This window comes from Styela clava, chromosome 6 (assembly GCF_964204865.1).
Source record: "Styela clava chromosome 6, kaStyClav1.hap1.2, whole genome shotgun sequence".
In the NCBI taxonomy this organism is placed as follows: Eukaryota; Metazoa; Chordata; class Ascidiacea; order Stolidobranchia; family Styelidae; genus Styela; species Styela clava.
In genome coordinates this window covers 5,960,982-5,987,203 of record NC_135255.1, presented here as the reverse complement: position 1 = coordinate 5,987,203, position 26,222 = coordinate 5,960,982, and the positions used below count along the sequence as shown (strand labels likewise).

Below are 26,222 nucleotides of genomic sequence, written 5' to 3'. Positions count from 1 at the left end.
GAAGTTTCCAAGTAATGAATTTTTAGGGGACACTGATGTGAAAGTGTGCGAAAAGAAAACAGCAATGTTCTAGGTGAAGTATAGGGTCCCATAATAATCGGGGGAAAATGTGAAAAAATGAATAAATTTTATAAAATTGCTTTGACTGCTGCTGTTGATCATCTAGGTTAGGGTCGTTCAACCCGTGGCCCGCCGAAAGTTTTCGAGTGGCCCGCGCGGTATTATTCGAATCCCAATGTCTTTCACAAATCTGAGCCCTTATTGGAACCGCTAATGAAAAAATTGTTGTTCAAACGCGCGAGAAGCACCACCTAGCTATCGAAAGCTTCTTTTATGTCCATTTATGGTCGTTATTGCTAGTGAGACATGTTTGAATTTATTTTTATCGTCTGTCATGTATTTCAATCTGTTTCCCTCTTTTTTTTTCTGTGAAGCTAGAAAAGGCAGTTTTATGACCTCAATATTTAACAGCATTTACCTCTACGAGCAATTTATTTTCAAGGATGAGCCAAGTAAAATCCCCCTTGAGACACTGGGTGAGTCACTAATCGTCCTAAGCGTTAGGAATACGCTCGCCAATGCATCTCTGATTACTCTGTATGGGTTCGCAGGTTCAAATCCCATGCAGGGATAGTTATGTGCGAGAAGATTGCTGGACTCCTCGCCGCCGTAGGGTGATTCACGTTACCGCTTATCGGATACGCCTTCCTCCACTAGGTTCACAAGGGCTTGTTTTAAATCATTTTTGTTTTTATTCTTTGTACTTTTCATTGAAATACCCCCTGCATCGCCGCTAAACTACGCCAAAACGTTGCGTTCGAAGAGCTGCATACGCTGCCGGAATTATAATTTTAAAAATGAAAGTAAAAAATCTTGTTTTGACTTTTATTTTTATTGCTTACATTCATTGCCACGATGGTATCTACACCAAAGTCATAAGATTTTAACCGGAATGTTTATCCGAGATGCCAGAGAGACGTTTTGAAAAGAAAAATCATGAAACTTAGCTCACGAGCCTACTACAAAATTAATTGTGTCAAAGGCAGCCTTCGGCAAAGCGAGTGCGTTACGATAATGGAGAATAAACTTACATCGGCGGCAATCTACTGATTTAAACGATGAGACGCGCTAGCTCAACTATTTTTACCGAAGGTCCGCATACAAAACTTCAAAAATATTTGAGTCCGGACTTTCCAGAAATTATATTTCGGCATCTTTAAACACGCAATTCCTAGACCGACTAATGATTATTAGCTAATCAAAATTGTTTGTAATGGCGTTATAGTTCTTTTCATATATATTTTGAAATCTATAAAGAAAAATTTAAAAGTTGGGCCAATGATTCAAAATGAAGAATTATGCGCGGTCCGAATCGAATACCCGAAGTGTCCTCTATCGGAACGCGGTCCGTCAGTTGAGTAGCCCTGGCCTAGACTATGCTAATTGTAAGAGTCCTATAATGCAAAGACGCTACAACTAATCTTTTATGACGCCATAATAAGGATTTCGAGTTTATGTATTGACATTTTTCTCATAAAATAAAGGCATTATTACGGTTAATTAATCCTGTTCGGTTAATTTATGCTTTGCATACTTTGTTCTTAAGGTTGAAGTGATAGAGTCTTCAAAGTTATACAAACTGAAATTACATTTCAATTTTCGCAAAGTAGTTTTGTCGTAGGGTCGCTCACGTAATAACTTATCGGTTACGTCTTACTTCGCCAACCACGTTTGCGGTCGCACTGAACTACAGCTTGAGAAGGTAGTTTTGTCGTAGGGTCGCTCACGTAATAACTTATCGGTTACGTCTTACTTCGCCAACCACGTTTGCGGTCGCACTGAACTACAGCTTGAGAAGGTGTGTATGAGCCGTTATCGATATTTGCGGCGTTTCGAAGGATTCATTGCAAATAAGAAGCGCTTGACAAGTTTTACATCCATTTTCTTTCAACCTATTTAATACAAAAAAATCAAATAGTACATCCATTTTGAACAAAACAGGCAAAAAAAACTTGATTTTAAACAATTGTTTTAAAACAATTCTCTTTGAACAAATCCCTATCCTCCACCATCAGGTCCATGGCACCGAAGACAAATAACTAACTAATCCCATACCCGACATGGAATGGTAACCGGACGAGAGGCCGTGGTTCTCCATATGGTTTAAGCTTATTTTAAAATACAATGTAAAAAATGACATAGTCAACATATCGTAGGGATTCAGAGGATCGAAGTGTACACACCAACCCCATATCCATCGGAAAACTACCTTTATGACATTAGGAATACTTTGATTGATTTGAACGTGACATCGACTCTAAATAATTGTCAATGCTCAGATGTTATGAGTGCTTACGACTTCTCAACGAAATAATGCAACGACGCAAATATTTTATTATCTATCTGGCGGTTCTTAGGACTTATAATTATCTACTCATTTTATTATAGAACAATGTAGCAAATAAATATTCAGACATAGATTATAATAGAATGTTTCTTTTAGAATAGTAACGTAGATTTCGGCAGGCCTGGAACGCATTATTTTAAACTTTTGTATGGTCTTATTCGATCGCTTCATTGTGGAAGTGGGAATAAGTCAAAAGCCATCAAATGAAAGTCGGGCACTCGGACGAAGTAACAAAATTTGTCGCAATGCCGCAGGAACGCTTATTAATGCTTTACATATTATCGGTGATTCGTTATATCACAATCCGAAACATATCTACCGTAAATACTTTTGAGTCACCCATTTTATTGTTCGTTTGATATACTTTGTTTAAAATACTTTCCATATTTACTATCTATTTTGAAGGTAGGTTACCACGAAAATTTATTTTCAAGAATTTGATTCTATTTAATTATCCAGGACTTTTGGTTTACGAAATGTCGGCTAAGTTTTCAAGAAATGAGGGATTTTTGAGGAACACTGAGGAAAGTGTGCGAAATGAACTAGAAAGTGTCTTACTATAAGTAAACAGCAAAGTTCTAGGTTAAATATCGGGTCCTGTAAGACATAGTTTCTCAAAGTGCTCCATACGGAGCCCCAGGGCTCCGTGAGACGAACCTAGGGGCTCCGCGAGCTACTCTATCACTTGTCAAAATACGGATTCGACTATTCTGTAACTGTTCAAAGAAGCGAATACACCATTAATAAAATCTGACACCAGCAGCGTCGTAATATGGCAACGAGGCGGTGATTTAAGTATGACATGATCTATAAGCAGAAGCGAGGTCAGGATTTTTAAAAGGAAGAGGGAAGAGTACAAAATTGGAATTGGAAATTACCAGGCACTATTATTCGCGATTCGGCCACTCGTTAAAAAAAACTTTGTCAGTGGATAACGAGTTTCCATCCATGGCCGATGCGAGCATTTAAACTGTCTTGTCATAATAATTTAATTGTGTTTATCGTTACTTGTCTTTGAGTCAAGATTACGATTAATGAAATGAGGAATACTATTACTATTCTAAAATAACATAAAATAAGTGCCAAACTGCCAACTATAAATAGATTGGAATCATATTTTTGCGATCTGGAGATTTATCAAATTTGAGTTGTTATCTCAAAGGGGGTTTAAATATCAATGAGTACAATTTACAATTACGCAATCCTTGACCGATGCCTGCATCTTCAAATGCCTTGTTTATTGGCTTCATTGTGTATAATGGAACCTGCGGATGCGTTGACTTACAGCAATATAAAATCATTACAAACCAGAATTACCACGCCAATCCGCCGACATCAAATGAGAAACAACAAATGTATTTTGTTCGCAATAACAAATTGTTTAATAAACTTATATTGCATCGCATCGCGACTGAAAAAAGTCGCATTTGGCTTTATCGGTAGTTTCAGAATGGATAAAAAGGTACATCGAGCGCACAATCGAATCGATTTAGGTAACTCGCATGATATAACTTCATAGATAACCTAACATAACATCAAAGTTTGTGATTTAAAATATCTAAAAAAGCGTTGTAAACTTATCATATTATCTTCCGTTTTGGTTTTAATATTTTATAATACCGCTTTTCAATCAAGAAATTTTGGTTGCCATTCACCCCTTTATTAACTATTTTTAGCATCTCGTCGCCGATGATTATAATATACTAACTCGTTTTCCATACTGAACTCACAATTCCGCACGAGAACAAAAAAGTAATTATCGTCGGCGGCGGCGCAAGTTATGAGGTGAAATTTGTTTTGGGAGGTTGAAACTAAAATTTCACCGTTCCAGTTTTTTTTTCTACTTTAGCTTTTCCAACATGATAAATCACCGTCTGATATTTTTCAGCTTTAGTCCACTGTAAAATATTCCTAACGTTGGCGAGTGGATGTGCCTTCCGAATATTCGCCGTGGGATGGTCTGAAAATATTTGTTTCCTATGGGGAACAATGGACCAGGGTTCAGTGGGACATGCCCTACAGGGCACAATTCGAGAGTGTTCGATACAATAAGTGCTCAGAGACCTGGAGATGCGGTAGGTTTTGTGTAAGATTATGATTTTTTTCGACCCATGGCCCAATATGGAATATATTCGAGAATCAATATTATTTCCAGATTTAGACTCGAGAAAGAAAATAATCAAATTTGTTTGCGAATTTTTTTGTCAAAATATCTGAACTATTTCAGTTGAACATTGATTTTAAAATTATTAAATCTTCAAATTTGAAATTTGAAGTCTTCCTGTTCTTTAGACGATTAGGCTGATTAATTGCTTATATTTTAGGGCATACTTCGTTGAATTTTGACAGACTGACCCATTGTGCCCCAGGGTCTGTCCGGATGTGCCCCACAATAATTTTAATGACGACATACTACTTATTCATACTAGACTTAAACCAGGAGAACTTTTAGGCGTTTTTGGATATTGAAATGTGACGTTAAAACAAAGTAAGGCCAGATATATCGAATAAGAGAAAGATGTTTGCAAAAAATCTAACCTTCCATGGCCATATAATTCCGTTTGGTATCTATGTCTTTCAGTTGCGTTTCGTTCTTCATATATAGCAGAAGGAAATGAAAAGTTTTGACTTTCGGATTCCGGTTCTTCTTTGAACGACATTTTCTGTCTTTGAAGTCGTATTTTTCTAAAGCTTCCGATTTTTGAATGTATACTACCATCACGATTGGAGACCACACGGGTTTGTTTTTGTATAGATGTAATAGATTCCATTTTAACATATTTTAGTAATTAGACGTATTGATGTACAGCCTAATTTTAAACTGCTCTCTGTGTCCTAAAGTACCACTAAGAACGGGTATATAAATGAACATCTTACATCACCCAATGCTGTATGCATCAGATGAATGCTTGACCAAATTTAACTTTCGACCGATATATTTTGAAACAATATGAGCTAAGAGGTCACTGATGACACACTTTTTTATATAACCACGAATTTCCCTATAATTTGCATTTACGTAGTTTTTAAATTATAGGTGAATTTCGATAAGCAAAATATATAAAGTTACTGAACATTTTCTTCATTCTTCGCAAACTTTTCAAAGTTATTTGCTAATATACTCTATATATACTTTGCTGTCGAGTATAAGGAAATGTTAGGTAGTCATAACATAAGGTGATTATTAGTCACTACGCAGCTACATTCAACATGCGAAAGACATAAACGGTAATAAAGTGTTGAAGGTACCGACTAGGTATTTTTTATATGTTAGTACTCTATAAATATAAACTCTGCATAAGTTAATTAGTATATATGTATATGTCAAAACATATTTAAACTTCACCTTCTGTGTACCAGTATATCATAATCCTAATTATCCATTAAAACACATAAAGACACAAATCTTTGAAAAAGGTATGGACTGGTATGGACTTTCAATAGACTGATGCTCAAAAATCTGAATTCGGGTAAATTGAAAATGGTTTGAAACTAAAAATTAAACTCTGATTCCGAATCGGACAATAAAACTATCCGTAATAAGCATTAAGGTGGACGAAATAACAAATTTACTCGAACGGTGTGTATTTGGCAGCAGAACCTTCTATCTCTACCTCAAAATCATTTATAAACCAATATGTTTGTTTGTTTATTCATCATATTCTTTCAAGATAACCTCAATCTACGCACTGACCTGGAATGTCTTTTGCGACTTATAATTTCGTATCTGTTCTCACTTCCTTATGCACTTTAAAATAATTTCTTTGGATTATCTTATAATTTTACTGAGTTTCTGCAACAACAAACGTTTTATTTCAACATTCCGGCACGGCTTATTTTATATTTACTTAAGACTCGCAACAATTCTTTAATCGCTCGGTTTCTACCTTTTCATATGGTTTCGACCTTGCAACCAAATGGCTTTACATTCTATAACTCAAACCTATAGACAGTGTTTTGATATGTAAGGCCGATGAAAATCTTTTTTTTTTAAAACTCCAAGCAATTGCAGGTTTCTTACTTGGTTAGTCAAAATAATTTGTCTATGACATGAAAGGTAAGGTGATCACGAGCAGAGGTAAAATAGATTTAGCATGGTTTACGTTATTTATGCATCAAAACTTGTATACTCCACGCTTGGTATATAGTAAAAAGATATCACCTATAGGGAAGTTGATTAAGACGTACTGGGTTCCTCCGTGTTGTCATCAAATTGTTACAGGCTGATATTTAAATTTACTTTCCGGTCGTTGCTAATACATAAACCGACAACACAGTTGCTGATGCATCATCGGCACTTCGTTGTGCCCGTTTGCCTGCATGGGTGGCTAATAAAAAACGATATGATTGATTGATTGAATTATTCGTGATTATTTTAAGTTACAGTTTTTAATTGTGATAATTTTAATACTTTAAGAAATCGTATGGCACGGATAATATTTTTTTTTTAGATGCAAAGAAATTTCAAAATAACGTAACACACGCATTTAATAACAGGTTCGGTGGTTTTAACCATGATAACAAGTAACCTATTTTAAAAGATTCAAATCCCGTTTACTAAGACAATTCAGGAGAAAATGTAAAATGCCATAAAGGTCCTAGATCCTCGGCTCTAGCTCCTTAAAAGCAACACGGCTTTCGCCACCAACCCAAATAATGCATGTCGCTGGAACATTTATATATATATATGACTTACCATATTCCTTGTCGACGGTGTTGGTAATCGAGATGTAGACTGCGTTAGAGTAGAGTTGTAGCTCATTAAACGTTCACCGAAAAAAAATATCACTGGGCAACTGTATTTTACTAAATAGCCTATGTGTTTCAGATAATGAAGAAATGTTGTCTTTCAATCGTGGGTTTACATTATTAAAATAGTGTATTTCTCAATCAAAATTATATTATAATTAAAGGAATATATCGATTTGAAGGCGGTATTTTTTTTATAAACAAAGCCAGCTACCCAAACTAGTAAATATCTGACATGTGGGATAGTACGAGTTGGACCCTTTGTACAATGCTATTAGACGTACAGTCATTTACATATAACAGATTGAAGAATTTGGGAAAAGGGAAGGACAAAGAAATATTTTACATGCATACTTGATTATAATTTTATGCCACGATTTAAATCATATGCTAACCACAAGTGTTTATGTGTTAATCGGCTATTCTAAATTTAGCTTTCAATAACGAACCCAGAATAATAGTATCATTGACACGTTATGACCCAGGGGCGGATTAAGCCCCTTTGGTGCCCTAAGCACTGAAGACTTTGGTGCCCCCTCATGTGTAATTCAATTATAAAAACAATAAACCACATAAGTGTATTATCCATTAAAGATAATCACAACCAACAGTAAATAGAACAACTTTTACGAACATTTTTAGGTTTTTTAACTGTTATATATAGCCAATATATATATCGGCCGTTTACTGCCGATATTATATATATGCAAACACGCAATATCGGGCCAATATATCGGTTGGGCTCTAATCCTGAGGGAGTGTGACAATAAAGATTCATGCCTCCAGTCTCAACGTGAATCGAAATACCAAAGGATACAAGTCACAACTGTAGTTTGGAATTTTACCGGTACCTAGTAGTCTACCTCAGAGTGGTTCAAGGTTGCTAGGTTGAAGGACCGCAAAAACTTTTGAGGAGGTCTCGCGGGCCGCAAGTCGGAGAAAACCCAAAAGTGATCAAAATATCGCGAGTTTACTTACTTTAAATTTAATAAACAACGAGAGTTTACCGTTCTAATCAGACTATTATCATGTTGCATGGGTGGCGTTCTTTTAAAGAAGATATATAAAGCCTTCAGTTATTTTAAAGTTAATTACCGTTGTATTTTGCGCATTTCGCGTTTAATGTCGCTTCAAATTATATTCTTTCGTGACAGATATTACTTGAAATCAAACCAGACACTGTGTGATGGACAAGGAAATACGTTTCCGCCGTGTTTTCCTTATGTCACCTTCCGTGCGACACTCATTTTATTACGAATTGTTATATTGAGTAGTTTAAAAACTTGCAGCGTAAGCAAGCTTAGTGACATTGTCAAATACCAACCAAGTCCGTCTCAGTTGGTATTTCGGGGCCTAACTAAAAAAAACTGGATAACGCAGCGTTTTAAGTCGGCTTTGCGTTTCGTCACTACTGTCACATGGCAGACGCTTGTAAACAGAGGAGTGTTTTACTAAAATAAAGGCACAAAGCGTTAGAAAAAGGGTTTGAATCTCGGGATCCCAACCCCAGTTGGAATATCTAAAAAAAAACTCAAAAACGTTCCTTCATTAGATACAAATATACGCTAAAATTGTTCTGTGAGACGCACGGAATGTATCAGTATGACAGAGTTTGGACCACCCTGGTCTACCTTATCAAAAAACTCCCGACTTTGCTGACCACTAGATCGTTGAAATGCAATCGTGGAACCGCCACATAGCGTAAATGGTTCATTGGTTCAATTGTCGAAGAGAAAAGAATTTTTTTAAAACAAAAATGCAGCAACAAGGTAAATATATACTAGAAAGAAAAAACAACAACAATTTAAGAAAACGACTCATAGGCCCATTTCGTGTCCAATAAATAAGTTTCAGTGTTTATTTTTAATAAAGAAGGTTAATATGATACTTGAAGACGAAAAATAAGCAAACATTTTGAAGTTTGAGTCGTCTGGTGAACTCGTAATATTTTAATAAACACCGATAAACTATATATAATTCTGCTCTAAAATTTCTGTAGTGCCCCTCTTTGCTTGCTGCCCTAATCACGTGCCTATATTGTTTAATGATTAATCCGGTGCTGCTTTCACCCCATGAGCAGCGAATGTTGAAGGTAAACCAAGCAAGGTAAATATGAAGCATCCTGAAAACTAAACATTCCAAAAACGAATGTAATTCTCAGTATCTACAATGTCTAATCTCCAAAATAGCTAATCAGTTTCAATTACATTATTTTTTATGTTTAAAAATATATATTTCATCAATATAACACGTTCTGCACACCCACCGAAATAAGACTAAGATTAAATATAAAGAATAAAACAGCAATGCATGCACCCAAAACAAATGTGCATGTCATACTAAATCTCCATTTTTATGGGTTTCGGAATTCTTAAAATAAAATCTGAGTTAACAGACAGGTGCGCAGCATTACAAAAATACCTACTTTATAAAAAACTCAAAATCGTCAAAAATGACGTACGCAATTCGGTTATTAGCGTGACGATATGCTGTTGATTATCGCGAGATTATAAGTTCGGTTAAAAATCTTAGGTGGTGGCACTTGAAGAGCTCGATATGCATTCATACTAAAAACTCCATTTCTCTGACTATCTGGTCTGTCTGTCTGTTAGACGCACGCGATATCTCACGAAAGTGAGGTTGAATTTGCTCCAAATTTCGCATCTGCATTCATAATATCTCGGACCAGAACCCTATTGATTTTGGATGAATTCGATGTCGTATAATTAGCGAGTTATCAATTAATTAGTGATGTGTCACGCGGTGTCGCTCTTGAGTCAGAGCGGAGGATACACGCTTCTAGATCGATAAGTCGGCGGTCTCCAATCGCTATCTCGTTATGTTATTGTTGTTGGTATTTTTCTTCTCATCGTAATGAAAAAAATCGCTTTTCTTATTAACTACTAGACCAATTGCTTTAAAATTTTCAGTGGTCAAAGATTGCGTTTTTCGCTAGAAGGCTATTACTTTTATTTATTTCAAAAATTTTTGTGGTCTAAAAAGGGATTCGTTTATTGTGTGCGATGACGTCATCAAGGTTATAAAAAATGCGCACAGTTCTCTTGTTTTCTATATACGGCAACACGTATCACGACATCTCCAATGTATTAAAAGAGTACGAATGAAACAATTTTAAAGTTAAAAGTTTATTATCAACAAATAGCACCAGATTCTATTTTGGGATGACATGTTCTGATTAATTTGTAAATAAAGTGAAATTGACTTTGATGTTTGAATTTACAGTTGTTATAGTCGGGTGGTCAACATTTATAATCCAGCCGTTATCATTTTGGACACCACGCTCCACAAAACAGACTTCTGTACAGCAAGTACGTCGTTTTCTGATATAGTGAATTGGTGTTACGATTGTTAGTAGTATTGGTTATACAACTGGTTCATAGTAGAATTGTAGGAGTGTGACAGGTTAAAAATGTCATAGCAACGTATACCTTCAAAACTATTCTCAGAAAGAATTCAACCACTGGACCATGGGATTTGGAGATTCATTCTGTTTTTCGCAATTGGCGTAGGTTTTCATTGAATAGCCAAACGATTAAATAAAATTTTTGTTAATAAACAATATTTAGATATACTTATATATATCGAAGAAATGAAGATCATCGATAGGGAACAATAAATAAAAGCACACACAATAATAAATCAAATCTACAATAAAAATAGAACAAACCTTACTTAACCAATATTTCATTGGTGACATAAACGCCGGGTTATTTTACAATGTAATACATTTACACGACAGAAAGAGTCGTGTCGGAAGACCATCTCATATAAGTGCAAATCGGCGTATGGTGTTTATTCATTGGGAGACGGCGGCGTGGCTCATGGGGAATAAATAAATTCATCTTTCAGTCTGGGACTCAAGTATTGTCCGTTTGTTACGTTGTGTTACACTTTAAAATATTATATATGTCACTAGGCAATTTTTCTCCTGCTGTTCATTGTTATTTTTGCACTGAGCGCTAGCACCCTAGTTTACGTACCCTAGTGGTACTTACTTTTATATCGAATAAACTTTAATAAAACTGTTTGTTAAATTGCAATGAAATCCGCAAACATTTTAGATTTTGGAACGATTTTGTCATTCTCATGTACAACATCAGAGATATAGGTTTTTAGAAATAGCCTGCCATAAACCGTAAAACAAACTGCAATTAAATAGCGTATACTGATGTCAATTTGCTTTTAATTAACTCATAAAATTGGGCATTTTATGGCATTATGTAGTGAATGTTCCTTGTTGAGCCTGTAACCTTCTGGCTGTTTCCTTGTCGATAACTCCAGCTGCAACTGCATTCTTTAGACTCATTGGTTTGTTAGTATGTGGATTCATAATGATGACCTTACGGCTTCTTGTCGGTCCTTTGCTGATTATCCTAATGTTTGGCGCTTTATCGTTCAAAGGTAACAATCTCATTCCAACATACCTCTTTTTGTCTACAACTGTTCTTCGTAGTAATTCGGCATAAGTTAGGTTCTCGCCTTAAAATTGAAAATTTGTATTTTTTTATTCAGTCTTATGTAAACCAATTTATAGGTCCTACAGTTGATCTCTATTGTTACATTTGTTTGTGAGTGTAGCATTTGAATGAGTGAATGTGAGTGAATGCATTTGATTTAACAAGCGCTAATCATAGAAAATTACTTCCCAATTTTTAATACGCCCCAATTTCATATTTGACATCATTGCTCGCAATCGATCATTTCTTCAAAATGAAATCTCATTGGCACTAGATGTCAGTCGAACAAAAACCTCTGGCGATGTAACTTTCGTCACATTTCAGTAACTTCATGATATAGAAACATACCTGTATTTGGATCATAGTATCCTTTCTGTTCTGGAGTAGGGTTAGCGAGAGCGTCTGCTAATCTTTGATCCAACATTCCTCGTTTTACTGCAACAGATACCGGAATTCTGTATCCGCCTACCGGATCTATGAGACCACCAGTCGCTATTTGTGCATCCAAGAGTCGCACAGCATGAATTTCAAGAACAAGCCCTTTTTTCATTGCCTCATACAATGAAATAGTAGAATTTTTCTCTGCTGATTTGTAGCCTAATACCGCTAGCTCCGCTTTTCTTAGTGATGATGCAAACTGACTGTCGACAAGACCAACGCTTATTGCACGACTCACAGATAACTGTTTGCCAGTTTTAGGGTCAAGTATGTTTCCCGTGGCTGCTTGTGCCTCAAGCAGTTCAAGAGCAGTACTTTTCCTGAGAAGACCACTCCTTACAGCTTGGCAAATCGAAAGAACCTAGAAGAAAGTAAGAGTTTGCTTGTATAGACTTGAATCACAAAATAACAATGTTTAAAAAATTAGTATTCTACTACACCAGGGGTCGGCAACTTCTCTAGTCGGCGGGCCAAATGTGGGAAAATGAAGTACTCGGCGGGCCGGATGATTACAAAAAATACTTCGGTATCCAATCTTTATTAAATGCTCATGGTGACGCTCTGGAATATTATACTGTCTATCTTGATACATTCTGGTTTAAACAAATATTCATAACCTTTTATTTGGATTAATCAAGAAAAGCATGCAGAGCGGGAAAAGCACGCATGCTGATTTCCAATTCTCTGAATCGTGCGAGATATGACGGAGCGCTTTTGCGATGGATCGGAACCGAAAAAGCAAGAAGTGTGATTACTCAGCGCCAAGACGTCGCCGGGCCATTAATACCGCACTTATCAAACACCAATATGACGGCGGAAGGGAAATTGCCTAATAAATAAACCAACGTAACTTCGACCTAATATTCAAGAAAAGCATGCAAAACGGTAAAAGCACGCATGCTGATTTCCAGGCTTCTGAATCTTGCGAGATTTGACGGAGCGCTTTCGCGATGAACCGACGTCGCCGGGCCATCCCGCGCGTATCAAACAACAATATGACGGCGGAAGAGAAATTGCGTAATAAACCAACGTAACTTCATCTTTTCGGCTTCGGTAAAGCGATTGAGACGGTAGAAAAACAACAGAATGAAATTTTCCGCGGACCGGCAAAAAAGCCTCGCGGACCGGCAAAAAAGCCTCGCGGACCGGCACCGGTCCACGGACCGACGGTTGGGAACCACTGATCTAAAGCATATAGAACTTTTATTGTGTAAATGAGTTCTCAATGAAAAATGCCGTTCCCCAATAGTTTTCTGAGTCAATACCAAAGCAATTTTATTTGTGTTATGTATTTTTTCGTATTGACGACTGTTTGTTTTTGGTTGACAAAATAATAAATCTGTTTATGTGGATATGGATTATGTTTATGGAATGTTTACAACGCTTTCTGCTTTGACCTTATATTGTTTGTTTAACAAGTGTGCTAACGCGATTGTTTGTTCACTAAGGCAATTGTTTATTTCACCAGCTCGCACTAACAAGGCGTTGAGAGTAGAGCGATCGGCAACTTTCAGGAATGATGCGTCGGACCACATTACAGGGTGTTGTTGGATACGGTCAGCGGGCCGGTCAAAATCTCGTTGCGGCCGGATCCGGCCCGCGGGCCGTATGTTGCCCACCCCTGTACTACACAGTAAAACTGACTGCCGTATACTTAAGCTGCTGCAAATCATAGAAATTTCGAAAAACTTGGGAAATACATTTCTCAACTGAATGTTTTCTTAAACGCACAAGTTCATATTTGAGATTCCATTAAATTCATACATATATATATATATACTACAAGTCCCCGATAGGCTATTATAAAACAAAAATGGTTCCATGTATATATAATATTTCACCATCAGAGGTTTTTATCAAAAATACAAAATTGTACCGGTACACTTACCTCGTGAGTCGAGCGGTTGTATATTCCAGCAATGGGAAGATCCCCAACCAAATAAGGTTTTAGTTTCTCGTAAAGATCGTCTCTGCTGATGTCACCAGTATTGAAAGAATCCAATGTTCTTTGACTCACAACACCGGCTGCAATGAGATCCTGTAACGTGACTTTCCTTCGAAACGCGCTGCGAAATGTCAGTAGTTCTGGCTGGTACTGAGCAAAGTTTGACGTTGGTTTTTCTTCCAGGTAAAGAAATTTCAACCCAGTATTAAGATCGCGAATACATTTGCTTAGGAGATTACCGTAACTTAATCTTTGTTTCGTATTAGGGTCGAAAAAATCAGCATGCTCCTCTGGATTCTTCAGCACTTTAGCTGTACTTTGGTCAATCAAACCTTTTGCTAAGGCATTAGAAAGCGGGTATCGTATGCCTGTCCACGGATCAATAATGCCACCAGTCGCAACCTGAGCTTCCAAAAGTCGCATGCCTTGAGCTCGGGGAAATATACCTCGTCGCATCGCTTCAAATAGAGGTACGCTTTCGTTTTTTCTCGGATCCAAATAGCCATAGTAAGCGCCTTCACAAGCAGAAAGGGTAGCTTTGTATTTTGCGTCAACCACGCCCTTTTCCACCGCATCGCTAACCGACAACTTTACTGTTGTTCTGGGATTGACGACACTGCCAGTTGCAGCCTGAGCTTCCAGCAACAGCATACCCGTTTTCTCAGGGATGAGACCTTTAGAAATAGCTTTGCTTATTGTCAGCTTTTCCCCTTTTGTAACGTTGATTATTCCTGCCACTACTTCATCTCCGTGATTGGGAACAATTTCATCCACGTCAGATCCACTAGAAGACGATGAATATCGCCGGGTTCTAAAATTATCCATATTCACGACCTGCAGCAAACGGAAAACAAATGCTCAGTTGGAGGAAATAGTACAAACGTAAGGAAAGGATTTGCTTTTCAATGCCTAAAAACGTGGTATTGTTGCCAATAATGCTCAAGAATAATGAAAGTGAATAATGTTGCATCATTGATAGCACGGTTGCTCTTTATCATAATGTTTATGATACAAGAAGAACCATAACTGTACCTTGTGTTGTAAAGGATCATAAATAACAGCAATATCGCCATTGACGGTCCCATTGCTCGGCATAGTATCGTATTTCCGTATGACTTTAATTCCTTCTTCATCTGACGAGGAGGAAGAAGAATCGGATGATGATGATGAAGTCGATAATGAAGTCTTTGAAGACTTTCTATCATCTGAAAAGCATATATATATAGATGATTTATACAGATATCAGATACCAAAAACACACTCGTTATTTGGAGGCGTTTCCGACTATTACTGAACTTTGGAAATACTAATTTATCAAATAATCATTAGCAAGTCATTAAATATGGTTATATTCTATTATGTTTAATTATCGTTGGCAAGAATATAAAAAACTTGGGTTGTACTCATGCTCAAATCTGGGTTAGGATGTTACTTCGATAGAAAGTCCGCGTACTCATATGAAGTAAGATTCAACATTCCGCAGACACCCATTTAATGATATATATGTTCTGTCTGTGCATAACTCTATGAATGGCTTTGCAGATGTATGTTTTCACTGAACTATTTATTCGACGGCATGGCGCATCGTGCTGGCGTTTGGAAGACGCTTGCCACCGCACCTGTGATTACTCTGCGTGGGTTCGAATCCGGTGGGGATAATTCTGTGCGAGAGGATTGCTGGACTCCACACCACTATAGGGTGGTTTAATTAAGCGCTTGTCGGTTACGGCTTCCTGCACCATCAAGTCTATGACTAGTTATTAGTTCATGTTCGAGTATATGATCAAGCCGTCTCATTGGCCCTCTCACCCCCCGGGATACAAAAGTGAAATCCAATCCTATTCTCTTAGAGACAGTAGACAGACTCTATTTCTTTATTTGGTTGACTGGGTTCGTTGATGATAATTATGCCCCTAGGATAGTTGTGAATATATAAAACATGTATTCTGTATACTTACTTAAATTGTCCAAACGAAGGGAAAGAGTAATCCCATTTTCCAATGAATGCATTGCACTGGATGATGAATCATTAGCTTCTGCTGTGACAAAAATATACATCATTGAATTTCATATTCTTTTCAATTTTAAATAAATTTATATTAATATACATACAAAGACTTCTATATTACCACTCCAACATCTTCGTCAATTAGATAGTGTGACATTGGAAAATAAGATGAAAATTTATGGTTACTTGTAGCCGCGTTGACGGTGACCGACAAAATAATGTTTTTTCATTACCAAGAAATAATGTTACAATATTTCCAATTATAGTTGTATTACTGTATTTTACGAACCAAAATCGACTATGCGGGTTCTAAGGCGCTACGTCTAATGTATGAATCAGGTGCTTTATGCATTATTACATACACTCAAAACTAATACTAGTACCAGTTGCGAATTATAGTCAGATGCGTCTTATGTATGGACAAAACCCCAATGTAGGCATTTTATTGAAGGTGTGCCTTAACTCCCGGTGCGCTCCGTGGTCCAGAAAATACGGTTATATATTATTATTATTATTAGTTGGCTAAACTGAGCTTTGAAACCCACGTAAAACAGCACCGAACCTTTGAATTCATCTAACTGCATCCAATTGAGTTTATAACTCATTGAAGACACACAGTTGTAAAAAGAAACGAAAGAATTCCTATTCTGCATTTAATTTTTCTCCAGTATTATTATTTCTTTATTATAAGGGGTGATTTACGGAGACTTTGCAAGATGAGCTTCTTTAAGAAAAGAATTGTCTTTTTAGTTTCACAAGCCTTTTAAAACGGCTTATAGTTCTAGTCCTGGAATTAAACTCGACACTAGGGAAAAAGGATATAATTGTTGCATGTATTACCTCTTTGTAGAGGTATTATTGCGACAGGTGCTGGTTTATCAGGCGTCGGGATTATTTCATTGTCGCTTTCACTGGAAGAAGACGAACTCGACGAAGAGGATGAATGATTTTCTTTCTGCATCGTTTCTTCTTTCTCGTTATCAGATTCATTTTCCTTTTTCACTTCCATTTCTGTTTCACTTTCCGAGCTGCTACTACTGCTTGACGTGTCAGACGACGTCATGGGACGTTTCTCTATATCACCTACACCCTCATCAGATGAAGGTGCTGCCGATTCCACATTTTTTTCTTTTGTCTAAAATGAAATAACTTTGTTAATTGCTTGTGAGCCGATGTATCTGATTGAAGTTGACTAAAATCACAACTCGAGTAACGATCAAATGCCTGTCTGAAGAAGTCTGACCCCGGTCAGACGAAACGTCACAGAAATACATTTGTGTTAGTGTGCAGCAAGACTCTTGAATCGTATGGTCTGTTGAGTAAAAACGTTCAAAAGAATGTTGATGAAGAAGCATGTCAAGTCGATAAAAAATAACGATTTCTGTTAGCAATAATGCAGCGACCAACGCAAGCAAGCTTTTAGTTGAGCTTCGTGTTGTCCAATATAGCAACACAGCAAGATTAGTAATATAGTAATTGAACAGTGACTGGATTTGAACCTTAAAACTATTTTTCAGAAACGTTCAAGCGCAAGTTGATGAAGCAAACATGTTAAGCAGAATTACAAGCACTGATTTCTGTTACCAACAATGCAGCGACAAATAGAAGCAAGCAAGCTGTTAGTTGAACTTCGAGCCGCCAAGCAAAGATGGATTAGTGGTTTATCAACTGAACTATAACAGAGTGTTCATTGTCGTGGAAAAACAAATATTGCAAGAGAATAAAGAGTTATAGATTTGGACAGAAGCAGATGCAATCAACTAGTCTAAAATAGCACGTGGGTTAGTCACCCCAAATACGAGATCGACAAACTTCTTTTACGGGATCTGTATTTGGCCCAATGACATCCTGTTCAATTTTATCACAATTGTTCTCTCCATCAGGTGGGACTGTTGAAACCTATTACAGAATAACGTGGTCAATTTCATTCCAAATAGAGAAGATCAGAAATTGATTCACAAAAGGCATACCAGTCCAGATACCACTGGAATCACTTGGGTAGAAGATTTTGAATCATCTGAGTCAGATTCGGAGTCCGACTTCGGTTTGTCTTCCGGTTTTGATTTATGTTCCTACACAGATGCAAAATTTTAAAATACAATTGTATACATGAGGTGAGTTGTGTTATTCATGTAACAGATCTAGTTAATACCGTTTTTTCAGGTTCGGATTCTGATTCCTCGCTGCTGGAAGATTCGAATGTGGAGCTTGAGTCAGAAGTGTCCTTTTAAAATTATTATACTTATATTTTCAAATACAGCAGTGTCAATTGTAATTTCATTCAAATGTTATGCAACTGAAGTGGGGTTACAAAATGTTTTCAGAATTTAAAACTAGTAAAATTTCTGTCAAAAACACCTCCATGTCGTTAGACATAAGTTACATGAATTATGTTGATCATTGATAGAGTCAAGTGCTTTGATGTATTGACATCGTAGAAATTGATCATTACAAATGCGTTGTGAGTTATAAATTACGAATGGCTCTTGGAAATTTGCAAAATATCATTAGAATTAGGTAGAGTTTGGAATTGAGCAACTGCGTTTAACAATGTGGTGACATTAGGACAGTTCGATGAACTCGGCCTATGTCAATTGCCAGTCGCATTGTAGTGCAGAGAACATCGTTTGAGGGTGTAAATCAGGGGTGGGCAACTTCTCTAGTCGGCGGGCCAGATGTGAAAAAATAAAGCCCTCGGCGGGCCGGATTATTACAAAAAAATACTTTGGTATCCAATCTTTGTTAATTAAATGCTCGACACTCTCTGTCAACTTTACGTTTCTTGGGACATTCCATGGTTAATAAAACTTAATATGAAATCTAATTTCTGAAATCTTTTTGTATTTAGGTTCCAAATATAACTGATAACAGTAGTGGGGAATGTTTACAACGCTCTCTGCTCTGACCTTATATTGTTTGTTTAACAAGTGTGCTAACGCAATTGTTTGTTCACTAAGGCAATTGTTTATTTCACCAGCTCGCACTGACAGTGCGGTGAGAGTAGAGCGATCGGCAACTTTCATGAATGATGCGTCGGGCCACATTACAGAGTGTGGTTGGATACAGTCAGCGGGCCGGTCAAAATCTCGTCGCGGGCCGTATGTTACCCACCCCTGGTGTAAATAATGATACAAACGATTAATAAAACTAGTTGTTGGCAACAGTATTGTCGCTGAAGGTTGCAAACCCATCCATAAAAAGTTGTTTCAAAGTGAGAAAAGTAATTGGAATAAATAAGTGTGAATAGAAGTATTGGCATTCAGACAGATTGCATACCATTTTGTTCAAGACAGGTTCTGATTTCTTTTCAGAAATTGGTGAAGGCTCCTCCTGCGATAATATTGGATATTGAAATGTGAATAGCAGATAATAGGCTCATTTAAATTTAAGAATATAATAGGATTGAATAAGAAATAATATTCTAATCAGAGATCATATATATATTTTTAGTGAACAAACCTTTTTAACGTCTTCCTTCTTTTCCTCATTTTCATCGACGACTTTGGTTTCCATTGGAATTTCCTCTGAACAAATTTTTAACCATGAACCATTTTTATTTGAATAAACCTACAAAATCTAAATGGTAATTTACTCAAATAATCGGACTTTGTTACATTTTCACAAACTATTACACTATTCAGGGTGGATTCGAAAGTGCATTTCATAATGAAGATATAAAAACTTTTTACACATCTGATCTCGTCTTGAGGTTTGTTTAACATAATCAAAACATATTATAATATTTCAGATATTGTTTGTTCAATAAAAAATGCCATCAAAAAAATAAAAATTTTATCACGGTTGAGTTCAAAATATCACAAACTCCCGCTTACTCATCACAACAAAATGATATTATTTTTATATTCAAATTTTATTTGAGTTATAACTCCGCCTCACTTTTCTTTTCTGGTGATTCATCTTTATTGAATTTTCCTGCTTCTACAGTGGCCTTGTCTTTCGGTGTTTCGGTAGCTGTTCATTAGAATATCATAAATTAATGGTTAAACAAGACATCGAGAAATTCAATACAACAGGGACATTGAAATTTCCACAATACACTATATATTCTGTTGTTAGTGTCTAATAATCATTCTCAAAAACAGGGAAAGTTAAAACAAATTAGGATGAATAAGTGGCGACTACTTAATGTTGGATTAACCATATATTGTGAATTTTATCAACTGTTCTTATTTTTATATTCTAGGAGCGCGCGTACCACAAGGCTTTGAGAAAATATGCATAAAAATGTCTCAGTCAAGGAAATGAATATAAATTTCTCACAAATGAGTTTGAAAACTTGAACATTTCCACTGAAAATCAATTATACTAGTTTGATAATTATTTTCCATATTCGTGTTATAATGAACGTTGTGGCCTACGGATACTGGCCTAACCTGTAATTGAATCAGATCAGCCTGTAGAAACTGAACAGGTAAATGCCTCCAGCGTAACGTGGAATTGTTTATGCGGTTAAGTAAACGTAATAAAATTTCATCATCGAATACCGGATAAACGGCAAAAATGTACGTCAGTGGTAGCTGACGCTTTGGGGTTAGCTCGGTGGATATATATTGCATTTTGTTTTATAATCTACAATGTTCTTATCTACTTTCGAACAATATAAAGCAAAGGCTGTTTGAGCTCAATTTGTTTTTATTAAAACCTAGCTCTTTGCACTCATTCCTATAGAAAGAAAATATTTTTAAATATACACACCTGCAATTAAACATAATGTAAATTGCTACTTGAAAAAAAGCGGAAATTTTTTATTAACGAAATTGTTTTAATCACTCCAAATCTGTGCTCGAAATATACACGGAAATCACCAAATTAATAAAATTACCTGGAGGTTTTTTTCTTGAAAACAAATAAATCAGAACAACGATGATGATAATAAGTTCGACAGACAATATCACAATTGCAGCAATTATTCCTGGTTCCATATTTGTTATTCACAGACTATACAAAGGTATTGTAGAAATCGATACTCAACTATTTGCCAAGTCGTTTAATATATTGTTATGATATTTGATCTTACTAGATCATTATCTAGAAACAAGTATAAACATATACTACAGTATAATTTTTTAGTTAGACTAGAAGAGTTGGAATATTGATAATAAGGGAAACAAGTTTAGGGTATTTTTGTCAAATTCTTGCTTACACGTGAGTTGAAACGATCTTATTTTTATATATTATAATTTGTTATTCAATGCCCAATGCCGATATAATCTGGCTCTTACATGTAATAGTGCTTTGCAAGTAAGTAACTTCTTTTTTGATTAAATATATTTAAAATATCATGAACCGGCTATTGCAGTCATCAAAAGCATAACACATATCACGGAGAGACTCGTAGTTTTCCTATTTCAAAGAGCAGATTAAATATCTTTCAACAATTGTTTATCTTAGTATTTACAATAGAATACTCCATTTCCCTCAACTGACAAGTTATGAGACAAACTTGAAAGAGGGTAATATCTCAATTATTCTCACGCATCGTGACACCTTGAATGACCTTTGTTTTGATAGATAGTACTTACTATTGCCAATGAACCCATTAAAAATATTTTACGATTCTCATAAAGGAAATTATAAGACGAAACGCACTAACTTTAATTGATCAATTTATGTAAACCATAAACAATCAGTTCAAGTGTAAACAATACTTCGTGGAATTGCGCAGGATATGAGAAAATTGACGTGAGAATATTCCCAAATGTATAAAAATATCATGCCACATTACAATTTCATTATGTTTAAAAAAAAATATTCGATAATTCCGTTAATTGAAAAAATTTCCATCGTCTGAATATGTACAGCATATCATTATTTTTTCGTCTAAACAATTTTTAATACCCAATTGCTATAATTGCCCAAAATACTTTTTGTCAACAACAATAGGAGTACGTAGTACGTGTCGTGAACAATTGGGTTCGTACGTGATATGGATCGCAGAAAGGTTGAAAATATGAAGTGTGGTAATACCAATTACCAACAGTGTATTGTCACCCTTGTGCAACTTTTACTTGAACGCACTGGTGAAGAATCATGATGTAATAATTAATAAATTTGGCTTCAGTTAATTTACAAGGCGGAACGCGATTATGTAAGCAATTCATTCATTTACATTTATATTATTCGCATTACATCTTCTCTCTTTATTCCATAATCAATACCTTGATAATAAAATCACACGCTAATTAGTATCCCATTTGTTATTTTTATATTACAATTTGTTTTATCATCTGGTGTCAGATTCTGATTATATATAGCGGTATTCCATAATGTACTTTCTTGAAGAGAAAATCATAGGAGCAGGTAATAGTTCCTAATTGGCATATGGTTGTATAATGATAACATATTGTTTATTGGTTTATAATTATTTATTTTGGATTTACGTATGTTACACACGGACCACCAGTTACGTTTGTCAGCGCAAATATAGCATTGCTTTCAAATGGAGAATTTCTTAGAAACTATGCATTCTTCTCTGATGATCTTACAACGATTCGTATAATATTTTTTGCAACAAGGTTAATATGCCCCCAATGAATTATATTATTAGTGAGTGATATTTTCCTTATTCAAAAAGTCCATTTATTTATATCATGTATTCAATCACCCAGAAGCTGCCTGATTATCTCTCCTAAAACGACATTGCTGTTTTGCCTACACTCAAGTTTGAATAAATAGAAATCACAGAACTTGTAATGAATTAGTACTACGGCTCTGCCAAGTCGTTTGTTACTCTTTCTAAAACGCAATAACAAGTCTCCTACATGTTTTCAGTGTTTCACGCACATCCAAAAACACGGACCGACATTCGCTCAAATGTCGCACACGTACAATTACCAGAAATTCTTCATAATGCCCCAGGGCTTGGATATACACTGCCAAAACGTCGTAACATCAAATGTAATCCGTAAGTAATTCAATACGAAAATTTTGTTTGGATAAAAATCTTTGCCTATCCTGGACGGTTAAATGAATTATGTTTTGAGACGGAATCCAAGCAACACTTCATTCTTGGTAAAGTAAATATTTTTCGATTTATATATTTTGTTAAATGCAAGTTGATTTTGTTATTTTTGCAATGCAATTAGTCCTTCAGGGAAGTTGATGAACGACTTTCTAAAAATTCTGCTCATTCGTGAACATTTTCATTTCTGTATTCATATAAATATTTTTTCATAAACTATAAATTTGATTCAAAAATTTGTCCGCATCAAAAGTGCTAAATATTACCTAATAAGTCAATTATAATGTATAAGAGTGTGAAATTGGAGGCATTTTTATCACCGTATGGGGACGTTACAACGCCATAAAGTCGCACTGCGAATTGCTCATAGAAGAGTTCAAAAAATTTATTTGTGCTGCCATGCTGAGTTATATATATCTGGTTTGATTATCAGTAATTCTAGTATTGACATAATTTTGACTCCGAATTCACAGTTTGCGTGCTATGTATTCATCAAATCCTCTTTCGGTTCTAAACAGATTTTCAGTTCGCTATCGGACGCGAAGTGGAAAAATTACTCGATTTGCTAAATCGTTACTGTTGCTGCATGTTCTTGTTGGAGTGATTGAATTGTAAAAAAATGATTTAAAACACAATTAAATGGAGAGAATGTGATCGGTTGTGGTAGTTATTTTACTTTGGTGTTCATATTACGGAGAACAAAGCAAATATTAACATAATATAATGTTTCTAAACCAACACTCTGTAGAGTATCAACGTAGCATGTCACTTTTGGGTTTGGTTACAAAATGCATTCATTTTGTTTAACTTACCGTACTACTTTGGCAATAATTATACATATATATATGTTAAAATTTTCGTGAAATGACTGTAGATCATGCTGGCTATATTACCGATGTGACGCATCGGAAATTGTTCAAATATCACATATTATGCGCCACAATTTTAATTAATCGTTCGAAGAAAACGTTTTGCGCAGCGTTAAGGTGTGTCGAATTATTGACGATGGACTGTAATAAAAGTTGAATTTTTAGAAAATTGAAATGAAATTATTAAGCGTGAAGAAGCAGCATCAAGCAAAAACTAATCATGTGTTAAATCTTCGATAAACTGGGAATTAACTTCACTCAATTTTTGACGTTTTTATTTGGTACTTCAGAACACGAAATACTCTGATGAAGACATGTATCGCAAGGTTCGAAATGTTTTCAGAATTATCGTTTTAATATGTGCTCAAAATCACATTAATACCAAAAATATGCTTGAATAATATTATTGCAATGTATTTGTGATCTTTTGAATTAAAAGCATTATTGTTTAAAATTTTCGATAAAATCACGTTCAAGTCTACGGCCCAATTTCTACGTATAATCATAAGATTTTAGCAAATAATCCCGCTGAGGAAACAAAAATTTCAAAGGCTTATGGCACCTCTATGAGAAGTGAATATATTCAAAGTATTCCGAACAAAGCGCCCATAGCAATTTATTTAGCTTGATTATAAGGTTGGTTTCATTCTGCTTCAGTTCGTCAGTTTGACGTCGATCTGACGAGTTCAAACTGATCCGCTATTATTCATCGCAAAATAAAGAGAGTAATAGACGAAAGAGTTTTCTTGTTTCAACCGAAAACAAGAAGTAACTGATTAAAAAAACAAGAATATCGGTCAGAGACCGAAGTCTTATCGATCGAAAGTTAGGGGATCCTCAAAACAGCGCTCTTACTCCATAGTGACACACAGAGAAATAAAAACGTCACATTAAAGTTTTTTTAGAAACTGAACCCTGCTCGAACAAAAATACAAACCCGGAAGTTGAGTTTAATGATAAATAGCTTTTATAATCTCTGACAGCGTATGGAAGTTTTTTTTTATACAAAAGTGATGATTTAAGTCCTATGTTATTCCAAATTTTGGTCAAATGATTGTCATATATATTACAAGCTTAGTGAATTTCGATTTTATGCTTATATGAAATATAAAAACTTACAAAAGAGAAGAGAGTAAATATACACAAACACATTTCATAATATAATAGGTATAGGAGGAACTGAGAGAAGTTTAGCAAGTCTGTAACTTAGTCGCAAAAGGAGATGTTATGTATTGTGCGTATTTGTAAGCATTTCAAAAATAAATAAATGTTCAAACCTTTTGTCAATATGGCAGCCCAATTGCTTCCATTCAAGTGACGATTGGGACATTAGATTCATTAGAATTCCTATCTCAATAAGGTACATCCGTAAGAATATGTCTGATGGGGCCCTGAATAAATACTAATTAATTCAAAATGCAGTTTTATATACTTTCTTGTCAAATTTTTTTTTTTGTACTTTTATTTGAGTGTGAAAATAATATAATAGAAATTTTAAAACAACAAAAATGAGTTATGTAAGAAAAAGATTCAGACGCACTTCGGAAGAAAATTCTCGATTCGGAGTTTCGTACTTCAAGAGATGATTGCAGATAACAGTTATTAACATTACACTAATACTTATCATGGACCGCCCAGGACGTGCATAAAACTGCTCTAAATTTTATGTGATGACAGGGTAAAATAACACATAAACAAGCAGCATTTTATTAAGTTCTTCTGAGCCCGATAATTATACTTCCATTTCCTCTTGGTATGTTGTTTGTCCGCATATCTGTACATCATCTCTATTGAAATCATAAAAATCGGCTTTCGTTGGCGTCAATTTGAGCCTATTCAAATCCAACTGTTATTTTAAGCAAATAAATATTGTATAATTGTTTTCATCCATACTTTTCACGCTGACTGGACCACAGACAAGGGCGGTAGCTTGATTCGCCGCTACTTAGGCGCTCTATTTAACCTGAAAGTATCATTAAACGCGGTTTTCGAATAATTAAATAATACGAAATAAATCTTATTGCGTGACAATTGAATTACAAAAAAAATATCAAATGTTAAAACAGCCTATACATCAGGACATTTTCACTTAACGTTTGGTTCATCTTAGCGCGCGGACAATGGCCTTAATGTACTATAGAGCAGTGTTTCCCAACCTATGGTTCGCGACTCAAAACGGGGTCGCCTGCAAATTTACTTGGGTCGCTTATTTTTTCAACAAAAACCTAAAAGTTACTATTTTATTTTCTATTAAATTTTATTGTTTATTTTATATTTGGTATTGAAGTGTTGCTCAATAGTAATTGTATATGTGCGAAGTATCAATTCGTGAAAACTTGGCAGCAT

The 26,222-nt window shown here is 35.5% G+C and overlaps 1 protein-coding gene and 1 long non-coding RNA gene across 11 annotated transcripts; one reads left to right on the top strand and one right to left on the bottom strand.

Annotated features, from left to right (window-relative positions):
• The first annotated feature begins 4,379 nt into the window (after window positions 1-4,379).
• LOC144424393 (uncharacterized) lies at window positions 4,380-17,831 on the top strand. The gene is made up of 3 exons (XR_013476686.1): window positions 4,380-4,482; window positions 4,989-5,146; window positions 17,543-17,831. It is a non-coding gene; the product is annotated as an uncharacterized LOC144424393 (long non-coding RNA).
• On the bottom strand, window positions 10,284-21,092 carry LOC120331173 (uncharacterized). Of its 10 annotated transcripts, none has more exons than XM_078113692.1 (14): window positions 20,869-21,092; window positions 19,923-19,997; window positions 19,485-19,549; window positions 19,302-19,355; window positions 18,932-19,138; window positions 18,178-18,249; window positions 17,996-18,097; window positions 17,838-17,924; window positions 16,866-17,160; window positions 15,976-16,056; window positions 15,050-15,222; window positions 13,961-14,851; window positions 11,983-12,433; window positions 10,284-11,656 (listed from the first exon to the last, which is right to left on the bottom strand). In XM_078113692.1, exons 1-14 carry the CDS (start codon window positions 20,966-20,968, stop codon window positions 11,394-11,396), a joined length of 2,916 nt encoding a protein of 971 aa, XP_077969818.1. In that variant the 5' UTR covers window positions 20,969-21,092; the 3' UTR covers window positions 10,284-11,393. The 10 variants fall into 10 exon arrangements, with proteins under 10 accessions (XP_077969818.1, XP_077969819.1, XP_077969820.1 ...); XM_078113693.1 differs by having other exon boundaries at window positions 15,976-16,053; XM_078113694.1 differs by having other exon boundaries at window positions 17,847-17,924.
• Between the last annotated feature and the right edge of the window lie 5,130 nt (window positions 21,093-26,222).

Excerpts from the sequence above, each read along its gene's own strand:
- LOC120331173 (XM_078113692.1), bottom strand. The coding sequence starts at position 20,968 with ATGGAACCAGGAATAATTGCTGCAATTGTGATATTGTCTGTCGAACTT. Across the intron at positions 15,223-15,975 it reads CCTTCGTTTGGACAATTTAA|ATGATAGAAAGTCTTCAAAG; the intron begins GTAAGTATACAG and ends TATGCTTTTCAG. Across the intron at positions 14,852-15,049 it reads ATGATCCTTTACAACACAAG|GTCGTGAATATGGATAATTT; the intron begins GTACAGTTATGG and ends CGTTTGCTGCAG.